At 41.6% G+C, this 16181-nt stretch overlaps 1 protein-coding gene across 2 annotated transcripts; it reads right to left on the reverse strand.

The window, feature by feature from the left end:
- Positions 1-1782: 1782 nt before the first annotated feature.
- Positions 1783-15852, reverse strand: smg6 (SMG6 nonsense mediated mRNA decay factor). 2 transcript variants are annotated; one of them, XM_044042206.1, is made up of 19 exons: positions 15776-15852; positions 12340-14728; positions 12020-12212; positions 10666-10776; positions 10401-10507; positions 10069-10147; positions 9741-9851; positions 8879-9094; positions 6780-6841; positions 6511-6656; positions 6315-6428; positions 6004-6178; positions 5505-5724; positions 5007-5186; positions 4642-4806; positions 4306-4450; positions 3872-4134; positions 3671-3752; positions 1783-3570 (listed from the first exon to the last, which is right to left on the reverse strand). In XM_044042206.1, the coding sequence occupies exons 1-19, from the start codon at positions 15849-15851 to the stop codon at positions 3440-3442; spliced, it is 4965 nt and encodes a 1654-aa protein (XP_043898141.1). In that variant the 5' UTR covers position 15852; the 3' UTR covers positions 1783-3439. The 2 variants fall into 2 exon arrangements, with proteins under 2 accessions (XP_043898141.1, XP_043898140.1); XM_044042205.1 differs by having other exon boundaries at positions 15758-15852.
- Positions 15853-16181: the final 329 nt, after the last annotated feature.

Genomic DNA, 16181 nt, shown 5'->3' on the forward strand with positions numbered 1-16181 from the left:
CCTCTACTAGGAAGTTTCCTAGTAGAGGATAGGGTAAATACAGAGATATTATATTAATAAAGAAACAAACAAACACAACACCTATGGATGTTATTGTGTTAAAGCTTATGGTATGGAATAAAAAGACATGGTGTTACATTGTGCTTTAACAGGAAAGTGTAGTGCAGATGCCATATGATCATTTAAACTACAGTCCACAAGGGGCTTGAAGCTTCTGTTTTCACAAATCCAGTGGTGTACGACAGATGTTAACTTCTGACACACTCACTTTTTTAAATAACAATGATATGTTTAGATCAAATACACTGGTGGTGACAGTGTGCTTAAAGCTGAAGCCTTTTATTACTACATAATCACATATATGTACATATATATATACATATATATATATACATATATAATGCTGATACTCCACATGCAAAACAACCTCAAAACACGTCAGTGCAAGCATGACATCACATCTCAGAGGATTACACACACAGCGCTATAATCTGCATTGAGGAAAATGTGGACTGTATGTAACGTGCATGGCAGCAGAGAGGTTAAAGATGAGCATTCCACAACAGGCTGCAAGCGGGGAGACCAATCAGCTCGCAGAATAGGGCTCAGAGGGCTTTGATTGGTTGCTTGGTAGCACTGTTGTCATGATGATGAGAATCAGGTCCTGTCTGTGTGGTCTGTATCCAGGCACAGAAGTACACTGAAGCAAATGGATGGATGAGCTGCAGAACTTTCTGTACCTCTCTCTCACACACACACAGTCTTGTGCATGTATCGTTCTAAGAACACTGCATGGACACTTTTATTTTGATAGCCCAATTAAACCCTTATACCTAACCTAATCACAGTTAAAAATCTTGGCACTAAATTAACAGATTCAGCTTCATTAGTACCAGGGAGTCTCAATGAGGACTACTGGTCCTGACAAGGTCAGTGTTCATGCAAGTACACACACACATCTATTCTTCTAATTGATACTGCATCCACTTCCATTCATTTGGACTGCCTAAACAAAGCGTTATCCCTTACCTTAACCTCATCACAGTTCAAATGTTAGTCCCAAACATAACCAGCTCCTTAAAAATGAGGTTCTGCCTCATTAGGACCAGGTTTTGATCCCAAAATACACACACAGACACACACCCACAACTCAGAAACATTTTAGACTATAACTATAGTTAGTGGGGCTGATGATTGTACAGATCTGTCTCACTCATGTGCAGACATGAACCACAACAATTCAGTTTGTGTAGGCTTTTCTTTGTTTAAAAAAATTCAATTCAGTATGGTTTTACTGTATAAATGTGTTCAATAACTTCCATTTTGATTATTACGTTAAGTGCTTTAGTTTTAATTGCATGGAGAACCTAAAACTTGGGGTTCAGCAATTGTCTCAATTACTTCAACTGTCTTATTTACCTAAATGTGCACAGAAACAAGCTCCTGGGCTGAGATGTTTACTGCCAAGGTTTGAGATAAAGTGAACATAAATACAAGAAAACCTTTCATTCCAACACCAAGTCAAGTGTGTTTTTTTCCCCACAGTACATGTTGACATTTCAGAGGGGAGCACAGGTGTGAATAATGGCTAAACTCCATTTAGGTGCCTCAGTCTAAGAGTCATGTAATTGTGTATGCTGACTCACTGTCACAGTCCAATCTTACTGTGACACTTGTGTATAATAGAGGCATTGTGAATGTTATCGCGACACCAGTGTCTTTCCGCATGATGACAGGTCTGCCTGTTGGGGGCACATTTGCACATTAATGAGCTAAAAACAATAACTTCAACACAATTTTAATGTTGGAAGATGAACACCATTTCTGTCACAAAGATTATGTACCACATTTGCACTGACACTAAAACGACAAAGCAGCGCAAATTCACAGAAATTACAGAGGTGCTAAAAATAATGAAACCTGCCTGAATCTTCTCACACATACGGAAACATCGACTGCTGATGGAAGCTGTACAAGCAGAGCTGAAAATGTGCAGCACAAATAAAAAGTACGAGTTGCTACTACTGTACATTCAGTTGATGAAAATTTCTCTTCCACATAACCAAACTGTGGTGACTAAGGTATTGATTTTGCACGATGTTGCCAAATAGATTAGTCATGTGAATATTCAGACACCATCTCAAAAACACAGGAATATAAAGACATCACTCAAAAAAAGCAAAGAAGTGCAAGCAAATTCTTGCCGTTAGACTCCACATGTTTAAACTGTAAATAAGGCAACTGGAGCAAAGGAGAGGAACATTAGCACTGATGATTAAAACATTGCATGAAACGGTTCACAGCTGTGGCAGCAGGAACTGCACAAATGTCACCTCAATAACAAAGGATCTGCAAAGTCACAGGAAATAACCAAACCACCAACACTGACAAATTACAGATAGATGGAAATTTGCTCCAAGGATGAAATTCCATAACATTTAGCCAATGTCAATGTAGCATAAAATCAATCATTATTTACATATACATTGGTCCCTGATCCAAATCAGTAAATTATGGTTCACACTGAACATCTTTGCAGATGTGGGCCTTCATGAAACAAACACAACTTTACAAATAAGCTCAAAAACAAGACAATCAAAAATAAAATGAAGGGAAAACAAAATAAAAAACAAAATGTAATTTTTATTTAATCGAAAATACCCAAATTGAATGTGACTTTAAGGTCGATGAACAACCTAAATTTCCAAACAGTCATACAGCACTTCCTGGTTAGCAGGAAATACCATACACATGCTTGTGATTCATTGGCGGTGCTGAGGTTGGATGACGGCTCCTAGTTGAGCCTCATCACTATGGTCAGCCACTGTTTACTGTACTGACACAGACCATCGTGACTACGCTTCTCTCCCTCTCTCTCTGCCTTCCTTTCTATCAGCTCCACCTTCAAGGACACAGCAGTCTGTCAGACTGGGCCCTCAGAGGTACGAGAAAGTACCGGTTATGGCCTTCAGTGCTGATGTATGTAATCAATTAAATGGCCATAAGACTTCCTCTCTCTGGCTCATTCTATCACCAGCTTTAAATGTAATTCTGCTCGAAGGGTACACACTCGCTAACTAGGTGCAGAGGTTCGAGGCTGGTCCAGACATCTGGCAAATCACATCACTCCATTTCTATTTCCTTCCTCCCTTCTAGTCCAGCCTTCCTGAGACGAATCAAGTCTCTGCCTCTTTCTGGGGAAGCTCACTGATCTTAACACATAACACACACACACACTACATCACAAGAGGAAAGCTCACTGAAACCACCTTACTGTCACTACATGAACTTGTATTCCAAGTAGTGCTTTTTTTGCCCTCTTTTTCGTTTGCTCCTCCCCCTGTTACTCTTCCTCCTCTACTTTAGTGTGTCTTTCCCTCTGACTGAGTGGCAAGCAGGCTTCAGCTGTTGGGTTCCTTTAATTGCAGCTTAGCTTGGTTCACCCCACTTTGGCCCAGCTGAGGAAAGCAGAGATGTCTCGGACCGGGACGTTGCGAGTCAAAGCTTTGACGCGCAGGTTGCGGTCATCTGTAAGGAGCACAACCTCTCTTTGGAGCCTCACCGTCCCATCTGTGTGCAGAAAGAGAGGGCAAAGCGTTGTTTGAGATATGCTCAAAAGAGTGCATGTGCGTGTGTGTGTGTGTGTGAACATGTGGCTGATGGTACATACTTCTCTGTTCAGGCATGAAGTCCTTTGCCTTGTCTTTACAGTAGTGGAGACAGCAGGACAGAATCACATCGTCGTTGTTACCCTGCAGATAAACAGAAAACTAAATCACAGCTTCCTGTCCTTTTCCTTCTTTCACGATCTAAAAAAAATATAATAAACTCGGATACAATTATTTCGGGCAACATTTATTTGGACTCTCACCTGTTGTCCAGAGGTGTCTTCACTGCGGAAGGCTATAGACTCGAGCTGATTACCCCGGCTGGTCAGGGCTCTGAGGCACGGCTCCCTGGCTTCAAACGCTTTCTCTAAGAAATCCACTGCCAATCGGGCCTTCTCCTGCACAGACCGCACGTGGGCCACGCTAACATTGTAGTTGCCACGGCTGTACGAGTTGCGACCTCCTGAACCCACTTCACCACCAAAGTTGTCCTGGCCTTTAGCCAAGCCATCTAACTCTGTAATTACTGAGAGAGAGTGAGAGGGTGTGTGAGAGAGAGAGAGAGAGAGAGAGAGAGAGAGAGAGAGAGAGAGCACATCTTTACACCATTAACCAGCAATTCATGTTCCTACAGTAAACGACACGAAGGAAGCAGCTGATACCTTAACTGTTCTTTGTTTTTGTATCATAGTCTTACCAATAAGCGGCACAACTATTATGTATGTTCCGCACTGAAGAAGTTTCCTCAGCCCGTCCAAATGATCAATGAATCCATTGGTATCAGGAACCAAGAACAGTGGGCGCACTTCCAGCTCCAACTGCCCACTCATTTGCAGCATTGCCTGAGACACATGGTCACAAAAACACAAAACAAATTAAATACAGAAAGAAAAACAATAAATGAGAACAAAAATGTGTAAAAATTTGTTTTTCCTGCACATATTTTACATTTGTTTTTACTCGTTTAACCGATAAATTGTCATACATACAAATGAAAAAAAGTATTGTTGAGTATGGCATCTACCAGTTTTACCTGTATTTTATCCCTGCGCTTCTGTTGCTGTGCGAGTTTGTTGGCAAGGGCATGGCGTCGTGCCTTCAGCTGCTTGATGTCATTCTCGCTACCTCCCGCCTCGTCTGCGTCCTCATCTCCCGATGCAGATGGAGACGACTCCGCCTCGACTATAACATCATCAGCCTTGTAAACAGACGAGGACAATAAGCAATTCGGTAATTCAACAGCCTCGGCTGAACTGCAATAAAAATTTAATTTCAACATTTACATAGTTATGAGTTGGGGTCAAATTTTGAAAAGGAGCACAATCAGAAGGAACAAAACAGGGTCACTGTGTGGAGAGAATATGTTATTAGAGGGGAAAGCATAAGAAAAAGATTCACCTCTTTTTCCGTTATAGAATCCTGTCTGCCTCGATCCACAGAGTGATGGTTAGGTGGTAAAGAGGCCGCCACAGAGATGTATTTTCCTCCTTTGAAGGCCAACAAAGGCTCTTCCTGTCCACACAATGCCTCCAGAAAGTACTTCAGCACGGTCACTCTCTTACAATCTGCTGCTATTGTCTGAGGGAAGAGGAACGGGAAATATGGGCATGACAACAGGAGGGTGATGAATCGTGGTACATGTGTTCATGTCACCTACCCATGTCATGTTAATCAAATTGTAAATACAATCAAATTTTATCCACAGCTTGGAACTTCAAACGTATATGATTTTATATTCCTGTGTGATTAATTTTATACTTTATACTAACTTTGCACTGGAGTTTTACTCTTTATTCTGTTTGCTTTCATTCTCTTGCTTTTACACCACAGGAACACAAAGGAATCCTTTTTGTCAAAAGGATGAGCATTATGGGAAATGTAAAAATCTTCACTCACCATTTCAGTGTGTCTGTCAGTGTAACAGGGCTCCTGCGGTGCAGCCAGCAGAGGTATGAAACCAGCAAGCAGCCTGTCCTCCTTCAACTGCAGCACCGTCAACTCCTCGTCGCCCTCGACCTCGTCAGTGTCGACTTTGTACAGGGGAAGTTCGCCGTGGTGCACGCGCGCCAGCGCGTTACACAGGTCTGCCAGACACTGCCAAACATCGGGGCTACAACTTGATAGAGAGGACAGGTCATAAGTGGTGACGAGTAACTAGTACATACATTTTAAAAAACACCATCTGACGAGAGCTGCCAGGTGTGATTTGTGTAAAAATACTGACACAGAACTAACAGAGGAGGTAAAATGAAGCAGATCTCATAAATATTACAATAAATCAAATGACAGTGCAAGGTCATTATGTCAAACCTAGAGTATTTTCAGCCAAATCGGCAGCCTCTTTAGCTGTTTGACACACAGCTTTATGGTTTCGGTTCATTCTCTGAGTACTCACTCTATACTGCATGGTGGTGGGTTCCACAGGTCCGAGTGTCCCAACATCCAGTCAGACCACACCTTCATGCTCGGCAGTAGTTCTCTAAGATTCAGTGGGAAGGCAGAGACTCTCACCATACCATTTGGCCTCGCCCCTGTACTGTCCTCTTCCCCATCTGTCGCGGGGACCGATTCTGAAAGCAAGTAGCATGTTAAGATGAATGATGCATCACAAAGCCAAAATATCCCAGATACAGGTATTTGCAATCTTGTGATGGTGCCATAAACGCATCGTATTTCAAACATTTGTGGGTCTTCCCGGGTTTATACCTGCAGGAGTATCACTGAGCAGCTCCGTGCAGTGTTGGACCAAAACGGCAAACATCCCGAGACCCAGGGCCGTGCTTTGCTCTTGTAGAACAGACCGCACTTCTCCTTCTTCACCTGACAGAGAGACGAGAATTTGAGAGCGCACTTTTGACATTTTTGCTTCAGTATTATCAATGGCTGGTACGGTCAGAATTACCTCTATTGTGGGCATTGTGTATAGTGAACATGTTGATGGTGATGATCTGCAGCATTTGTGTGCTGCCCAGCAGGGAAGGTCCATGCTGGAGCAGCAACCTGAACTCCTGCAGAACACGACTCGCCACTGCAGGGAACGATTCCATGCTGCATACAAGATGCAGCGAAATACACAATGAACACAGGCAAAAAGGCGCACACATGTGCATCATTAAATTATATTCTTGAACTTTCAAACTCCTATCTCTAAATTCAAGAGACAACACTCACCCCACTTTGGTGAAGAGCTTTCCATGAGCATGCAAGAAACTCAGAATGAACCTTTTATTCAACTGTAGGGGAAAAAAAACAACAAGAAGAAAAGCATTTTACTAATATTTTACCAACCATTGAATTTAGCAACAAACCCCAACAAGAAAAAAAATGTATTCATCCTTTGAATAGGCATGTGAAAAGATTCAAAGCTCGCATTGCCATTCACAAATGACCCTGGAATTTTAAACAATACGGAAGGAAATGAACTGTGAAGCTATATCTTGCATATTGGGTTTTTTATGGCATAAGGGATACAAATACAGATGTAACTCATAACAGATAGTGGACTGAGCACATGGCACGAGAAATAAAGAGAAACTTAATCTGATCTGTGCCTTTTCCCCCCACCCAAATGTGGTGGACAAAACTTTATTTGTAATGAGCATCGACAGCATCAACTCTGGTGAGTAAAACCACACTCCATTAGTCCATAATTGTCACAGAGAGAGAACTGCTCCCACATTTCAAGCAAAAAAGCAAAAAAAATGCACCACAGACGAAGGCCTTAGACATGAACAGAGATGGTGAGATACAGTTTGCCTCGTAACGTTTACATAGCAATAAAATACAGGAAATAGATTAAGATTTTCCTCAGTAGTGACCAGTGAGAACTGAATCAATAATGCTGTAAATTGCTGATTCTGTGGTTTTAAATAATTAAGTGGCTGACCTTGAATGATACAGTTTCAGCTTCCTTCCCTAAAAATCAGTGGAAGAAAAATCCAGTAGAAAATCATAGCCCTAAAAGCAATAAAGAATTCACTGTGTAATGATCACCAATGAAATGTGTCACGCCACTGGTGCGATGGTAGCACAGAAGTGGTAGAGTGAGTCATCTTTCAAATGGAAGGCTGCGAGTTCGATGTGAATGGGTAGGAAATAGATACATAGATGTGCTGTATGAATGTGTGAGCATCTGAGTATGCTGATAAAGTTGATCTGAGCCCTCATCCCACAACCCAAAAAGATGTAGACACACCCTTGCTATTTAAATTTAGCATGACGCAAGTGAGTGAATAAATTATAAAGGACAAAAAGGAAAATTGCTTTACGGGAATGAACAGCTAGGAGTCCACTAGTAGCAATGATGAGTTGGATGCTCAGTTGTTTTATTTAATAAGAAAAAGAAACGCAATAATGAAGAGCAGAGGAGAGCTTGCTTGGTTCAGATTGTTACACAGAGTTAGCTCACACTGACTTAATACAGGCTCACAAAATACTAATATACTAAACTAAAAATAACACAAAAGAAATAAAGCGTAAGATTAAATTGCTACTTTTTCCATTACTCTAAAATATCAGTGTAAAGAAGTACAGTTTTTAGAAAATTACACTGGGAAATGATAGGTTCTTGATCAAGACCTTTCTAATCTAAGCAGAAATTCTATTTCTATTTTGGCTAATTTCTTAAAGCCAAAATGTGTGAAAAATTACCCTTTTAGATTAAATATCACGCTGGCCTTTTCACATTATATTCTACAGACTGAAGAAAACATATTTGTTTCTCACTTATCTGCACAAATATCTCACCGTAATCATTTAAAATGTGTCATTCAAATGAAAATGAGTAAAATCACGTAAAAAGTACCATTCCCTCTCATATCGAAAAATCACATGGCAATCTCAATACATCATTCAAAATCTTACTTATTAAAAGCATTGTATCACACAGTTATCTGCTTTGTCTGCCTCAATATCACCCAGAGGGCACAGAAAAATGTTTACAGGAATACAATCATGGTGCACTGTTGCAAGCAGAAAGGAAACTAACCATAAGGGCCATGTAACAAAAGATAGAACACCGGGTTAAGAGTTTAAAAACAGCGAAAACAAGAACATTGATTATTTTGTATGAGTACACTGAACTGAATAAAAGGGACTAAGAGAGAGGACATAATAAATGACGAGGGAAATAATTATGACAAAAATAACGTGGTTTTCTAAATGATAAACATGGAAAATACAATATTATTTGTGTAGATCAAAATTAGATAAGATAAGGCTCAACGTGCCCATCTGTACAAGAGAGAGCAAAAGGATCAAAGGGTTCTTACGTCACTGGCACTGAGATTGCCCAGCTCTCCATCCTGTTCAGAGTCTCTGCTGGACTCACTGCCTCCTCTCTGCGAGGACGGGGTTGCAGCTTGTCCAGTGGGGCGAACCCAGATCTCCACGCGCGCTCCCTCGTCCCCCCTTCCTCTCCCTCTAACTGCTGGACCCTTAGAGCCTCCGTCATGCTCCTGCTTCCTCCTTCGCTCAAGTTGCTCTGCCTGGAAGAAATAGATATATAATTCATACAAACAAGAAGCACATAATTACACCAGATTATATTAAATTGAATCATCTGTGCCAATGCAGTGATTTAATAAGCATGTTAATTGTCTTAGCAAATTAACGTGTCTATGTCATCGTGGCTAATGAGCAACAATGGTTCAAGTTTAAGACTCCGACTTCAATTATTTTCTACATCTATGTCGAGGCTTTGTAGATTTCTCTTTTAGCAGGGCTGCACAAGGATCGTGATTTTATTGCTTAAGATTTCAATGCCTTTTTTTGAAATGGCAACATATCATCAAATATCATAGTTAACTAATTAGGGATGTACATTTTATTCAAAACACACCTCCCTGTCTACCAACCTGCAGCGGAGAATGCCTTCCCGCATAGTCAATAATGACCATTCCTACCACTAACAAAAAACATCTCACCACCCGCTATCTGCTGCTCTACATCATGAGGGGGTAATACTGCAATGTCATTGGTTGAGGGAGAAAGTAGGTGCGCTTGTTTTGATGCCGCTAATTAAAATTAGTCAAGAGTCATGATTGTGATTTCTCTTTCATCAATCATGTAGCTCGAATAAAAATTTAGAAGTCCAGACATCTGATTTAAGTCAGTGGCCAAAGCGCATCTTACCTTTCGTTTGGCTTCTTCAAACAGACTCATCAGGCTTTCCTTGGCAGTCAGGATAGGGTTGGAAGCAGCCAAACTGCGCATGTAATAATACACGGCATCCAACTTCCTTTTCTGCAAGTGAGAAGTGGGATTAGAGTTCAGAGGAAGGAAGTGTTCTAAGCAGTTGGGTGCCAACACAATATTACACCAAACATGGTATGAAAAAAACAATTCATGATTAAAATTGTCAGTCATAAAGACATAAACACATTCTATGACCTAATAATGTTTGCAGGGAATATTATCTTGTAAATATCCAACTTTACATTGCTTACTACATACTACTTACTGTGTAGACTGCCAGTAGGGCCAGCTGGTTATATGGTCGTCCATTTTTGGGGGCAATTTGCTGGGCTTTCAGGTACCAGCTGAAAAAGAAAAGCAATAGCAAAAGCAATAAGATGAGGTTTCTCATCTAATGGGAAAGAACGGTGTCTCATACGGTTCTGAAACTTTGTAGCAAACAGCAGCTCACCAGCATCTCAGAAAAAGAAAGGTTCCACAGTATTTGAGATAAATAAAATACAGCTTTCTTTGAAAAATTAAGCAAGTCTACATCTCATGCTCTTCCGTGTGTAAGAAATTTCACACTGCCTGGAAAATGTTCGAATCAAAGCCTACCTGCGAGCCTTGCCATAGTTGGCCGAGTCACTGGCTTGTTCCCGGTAACGTGCAATATCTCCCTGGCAAATCATACAGCGCTGAGCACTGATAAGTGCATACTTTACCTGAAAAACATACAGAAATAAAAGGGAAACCTTTAACCTTTTCAAAAGAACATAAGTATATGTGCATATTTCTATGAAAAATGCTGAATCTTTAAACACATGGAACATATGTAACAACTTCACATACACACAGAATAAAATAAGGACTATCCCAGTACCGTTTTGCGTAATGGCCTAGTCCTGATGGCCATGCCATCCATGTAATCCTCCAATTTAAATTGGTACACTGTCTGTAGCTTCTGGACCAGTGTATCAAAGAAAAGTGATCCCTGTTAAAACACAAACAGCAGACAAGTTAAATCACATTGAGGGGGAAAAACAGCAAAAATAACAGCAACATGTACATCAGATGAAAAAAAAGAATACAGAATACAGAACATGTCTCTTTCTAACATTTGGACCTGAGCTCACTTACTGCTGAGCACAATAAACATTTCACTTTGAGGGACTAAATTAACTGACTTATGCAGTAGCATTGGGTCTCTATGAGAGGAGCAACCACATGACCAGTCTGCGGTGGACAAAAAGCAGCACATTAATAAAAAGGACGATGGTAAGAAAGTACACAGGATCACTTTGTGTGCTTAGAATCAGTCGAATGCCTCAAAAGGCATTGCACGATATTTCAGCATTCAGCATATCGTCAATCAACCTCAAACTCGGCAGCATTGCAATTGTTGAAGGCCAGACAAGAAAGAGCTGAAGGGGTCTGCAGTGCAGGCCTGGTTGTGTGTCATCAAGGAATGGTAGAAGACTTAAAGCAGTCATTGACTGTTACGAAATTCTCACAATATATTAAAGGCGACATCGAATGCTTGTATCACACATTTATGTTAGTTATGGAGGTCTACTTACATATAATAACTTGTTTTCATGGTTATAAACCTACTAGTCGCTGCAAACGAGCCGATCAAAATATCTCCTCACTGACGCTCTTGTCAGCCGTGCTGTTTCAGACCAAAATCACACCCCCAGAACGTGGACTGTGTTTTGATTGGCTAGCCAACGAGAGCTTTCCCACTGTCCTGTGATTGGCCAGGTACCTGGAAGTGTCGTAATAGATAGGCCAGCTCTTCTTCTTCTGCGGTTGAATGAATGCAACCGGATGTGCCCGGACTAGTGCTGCAACAGGAGGCGCTACGGTGGTGAGAGGAGTGGTGAGGATTTCTGATGACGACGTCAAATTAAGTTAGTGCCGATCCGCTTCGCAGAGCCCAGGAAAACAATAAAACCCTATTTTCTCAGCAGTGGCTGAACCGTTCTGAAACTTTAAGGTTTCATAAACGAGGTAATGACGCAGATACACACACACAACCGCAGCGTTAATTGGAGCTTCCGGTCTATGTCGCCTTTAAATATGGTGAGTTCAAACTAAGGAAATGTACTAATTTTGGACAGCGTGACTCTAGTTACAGATAACATCATTAATGAGAATGAATTATTTCAATATTTTTCTATAGATGAATAAAACAGAGTGGTACATTTGTTCTTCTTATAACTTTTCCCACTTACCTCGTCAAGTAGAGTGAGCAACATGTTCCTGACATAAGAGGTGCTCTCGTGTGCAGGGTCTTTGAGTAACTGCCTGAAGTGCTCTATGACCTGATAAAACACGTTCTTCCATAAAGCCTGGTCCACATTCTGAGAATCTGAGAACTCAATGTCCGTGAGGATGACTTGTTCATAGAGCCCCAAAAGGTCCGCTCTAAACAACAGAGGAGGTGGCGGGAAAAAAATCAGACAAGTTTTTTTTTTTTTCAGTTTTAGTCCAAATAGCCAAATATGTGGCATACAACAAAACAATAAACACAACTTGTCACCATAAACCTCACCTGAGCTGGGCCATGCGATCCAGACCGTCAGCACTCACTCTGTCCCTGGACAGCAGATTACTGAGTTGAAGCTCATGTGCATCTGCCGCCCTTAACAGCCTCCCCAGTTCCCCTCTGGCTTGTTGCTCCACTTCTTCAAGTGACAAACCACCTCCTGAACGAGGCTGAGAATAACCTCCTAACTTGTAACTACCACTGAACTGTCCCACACCAGGGCTCTGGTACACACCATTAGTGGGAACCATTTGGTAGGGCCCCATATATGGATATGGATAGCGCTGGTTTGAGGAGGTGCCAGGATTTTGTGGATTGCTGGTGGACATAGGGTAGCAGTAGGGATTGTCAGAGTTTTGGAATTTGTAGAACGCCATGGCAGCAGCCTGCTGTGATCGAAAGTGTTCGCCCTGCTGGACCGGAGGACTGCCTGCAACCTCATCATCCGTGTCTAGAAAATGAAGTTGTCCATATCCAGTACCTGTTTGAAGATATACAGGCGGTTGGAGGGATTTGTGCTGTGAGGACTGACTGCTGGTAAGAGCAGGTTTCTGATCTGGGTTATTTGGATCCCACAGTCGTCTCACTCCTCCTCCTCTACCCCCTCTACTACTGTGTGCTGCTGCTCCTCCCCTGATTCCACCGAAAAGTCTTTGGCCAACCTCAGGTGAATTAGAGATATCTGTGTGGGCTGGAAGCACCAGAATACCTCCACCTCTGCCACGAGGAACCAAGCCTTGCTTGCGATGTTGTGTTTCTCCACTTTGTGATGAGGCACCAGAAGGTTTTTCAGGTGAATCTCTTTGAATTGCTCTACCTTCACCTCGGCCTCCCTTTGGTCGGTTCCTTTCTTCTCTCCTCCTTGTTGCACTTAGCTCTTCCTCCCCTCCTCTTCTTCTTCTTCTTCTGTTTTCTGCAATGTCGTTGATCTCAAACCCTTCTAGTGATTCTGTAGAAGATTCCCCATTAGTTGGCCAGCTTTGTAGGCGACCTCTTTGTCCCTCTCTGCTACTAACCATCTCGTCTTTGTTACTGGGCTTAGGCTGCAAGCGTGGCCACTTAGAGCTTTCCACATCCTTCCCGAATCCTGGACCATCCAAGCTGGTCACACTGCTGGCTGAGCTACTGCTGTAAGTTCGATTGCGTGAGCGTCGTATATCTGATTTGGAATATCGTTTTGAGGATGGTGCTATGATGTTGGCATTGGATTTGTTTCTATTTACTCTTTCTACAGTTTTGTCTAAATTTCTCTCTGCCCTTGCATTTTTCTCAGCTTCTCTGGACCGATTGTTGTTGTCATTTCCTCTTGTGCTTTCTCCACAGTTCTCTCTGCGTTTGCCTTGGTGCGTCTCTCCAGTCTTACAGGGTTTGTTATTCCTATCTGCTTCTGCTGCTCTACCGTCTCTCTCTTTTTCATCTTTCCCCTGGACGCTTTTTCCTCCAACACTCATGCCATCCCCACCTCCTCTGGAATCCAAATTTCTTTCTTTTTCTTTCTCCCCTCCTCTTCTACTGCGGTTTCCTTTTTCCCTCTTCCTGTCTATCTTTTCTTCCTCTTCTTTTATGACGCCCCCTTGGCTTTGTCTTCCCTTATCAGTTGTTTTCCCTCTCCTACAGGTTACCTCATCAACATTTTGGACTTCACGTCCACCTTTCCCTTTCACAGAGAGTTCTTCTACCTTGCTGGTTACTTTTTCCACAGAAACATCAGAGGGTAAGGGAGGCTTGTGAACATCTCTGCTTCCTTGCTTTCTGTTTATATCAGTGGATTTAACAGTTTTTACATTTTCGTGCGCACCTTTGACTTCTTTAGCCTTCCCTCTTTGCTTTTGAGGAGATGCTGTTTTATTACCCTCTGTTTCTTCAGTACTCTGCTGGAATTCTGGCTCATTTTTATGCTCAAGTTTCTTAGGTGGAGGTTTATCTTGCTCTTTTCCAACTCCACAGTCCTTTCCAGAGATGTTCCTTCGGCTCCCTGGTTGATAAAATTCACGGTCAGGTTTGCGGGCTTTCTTTGCCAGTTTTGCAGCTCCAGCAGGTTCCAAATGTTCCACGTCATGATCAACGAGGCCTTTTTCTTGATTTGCCTCTGTTTTAACAGGTGAGCAGATGCCCTTTCTTCCATTATGAGTGTTACTACCATCACCTCCAACCCGTTGGTCAGTGCCTGTCTCATTTGTGCCCCCTGAAACTTTTTCAGAGACACACTTTTTCTCACTCTGCAGTGGCTTTTCTTGCTCATGTAAATAAGTAGGCATTGGATCACTTTGACCAGAATCCCCCTCCTCGCTGTCACGATGACGTCGTCCAGGTCCAGCTAAAGGCTGGTAGCGCTGCAGATCAGGTCGCTTTTCGTCACGTTTCCTATGTTGCTTAGGTACATGCTGCTGCTCCTCTAAAAAATAAAAACACAACAAAAAAAGAATATGGCAAATGTCAAAGCCTGACATTTACACAACAAGGAGATGGAGTATAGATATTAAAGAATACATAGTCTGTTTAAAGTTATCTAATGCAAAGACCAAATGAAACAATACCTCTGAATGCCACTACATACTTTTCAATTCCACAACTGTGACAGTGGTGCTCAGCCTATTTGATACATGCAAAAGTAGTAAATCTTTATAAGTAATTCACTTCAACAACTGAACATTGTACTTTTTATGAATTATCATTTAAAGAGAAATTAACAGTGTCGTTTTTAAGGACTATATCTAGCTGTGCATGACCATAGTTCAAATTTTGAACAGGCTAAGTCAAAGGACGTGTCACAAGTTCAAGGTCTAATTTATGAGTTTTTTTAATGGAAGTTACATCAGATTCTAAACCTAGTTTTATGAAAATAACAAAGGACACTAGAATTATGTTCTTAAGCTACAACATTTTATTTTAAACCTATTTTGTCAACATTTTACGTAAGGTAATACTATTTCCTTCATATGAACACACTACGGTTTAAGGTTTCCGACCAACAACACTGTCAAACTGCCCTACAACAAAAACTGAACATATGTGACAACATAAAAACATAGACGAATGTTAAGACGACTCTACATGTGAAGTTTTACATTTATATTAAGTTGAACTAACACGCGCTTAACAATCACAACAGTCGCGCTCGTCAGTCCTAACCCGATTAAGTATTTCGCACAAATTCCCTAACAGTATTCCCTAAGTATAACGAGTCGAAATAAGGAAACGAGTTAGAAGTAGTTAAATTTGGCCTAAATAGCAACAACAGTAGTAAAAAACAAACACGCTGGACCAAAGAACGAACACATAGCTAAGTTAGCTAGCTAACAGCTTGTACAAACTTGGCAACTCCGTAGCCTACTTTAATCCGAATCGCGATGTTTCTATGATCTAATTTATCGACATTCCTGGGAACAACGCACTCCCATATAACTGCGTTCTATATTTTCACCTTTCTGGCCGCCAGTACCGTAATTAACTGCATTCGACGCCTCAGCACGGAGTTCCGCCGCTGAGATTCGCACTCTTTCCAGTTCGTTCGCCATCTTTGCTCTGACTGAAAACAAACACATCAAGTACGGTGGCCGAGTGGGATCAAGAACCGTACTGGGCGACAGTTGGCGTTTTCAAATCACGGTTTCAATCTTTATTCCGCGTCTGACACTTTTTGACAGGTTTAACAACATTTTATGTTACTTTTTCCCATAGGAAATGAACGGGGGGATCAAAGGCAGGCGAGCTTTCACACACACACACACACACACACACGCACGCGCACACACACACACACACAAGACCAAAGGCAACAACATAAGAACTTAGAGAAAACATTCAAAGCATTTTTGTGTTGTGTCTCAAAATGAGGGACAGTATAA

The sequence above is a fragment of the Solea senegalensis genome, linkage group LG13, assembly GCF_019176455.1.
Source record: "Solea senegalensis isolate Sse05_10M linkage group LG13, IFAPA_SoseM_1, whole genome shotgun sequence".
NCBI lineage: Eukaryota > Metazoa > Chordata > Actinopteri > Pleuronectiformes > Soleidae > Solea > Solea senegalensis.

Bases quoted from the DNA above. Each gene is read 5' to 3' on its own strand.
- smg6 (XM_044042205.1), bottom strand. From the start codon at position 15,851: ATGGCGAACGAACTGGAAAGAGTGCGAATCTCAGCGGCGGAACTCCGT. The intron at 9,852-10,068 runs GTAAGTAGTATG...TCTCACTTGCAG, and splicing joins CCCTACTGGCAGTCTACACA to AAAAGGAAGTTGGATGCCGT. The intron at 4,135-4,305 runs GTAAGACTATGA...ACTCTCTCTCAG, and splicing joins AATAGTTGTGCCGCTTATTG to TAATTACAGAGTTAGATGGC.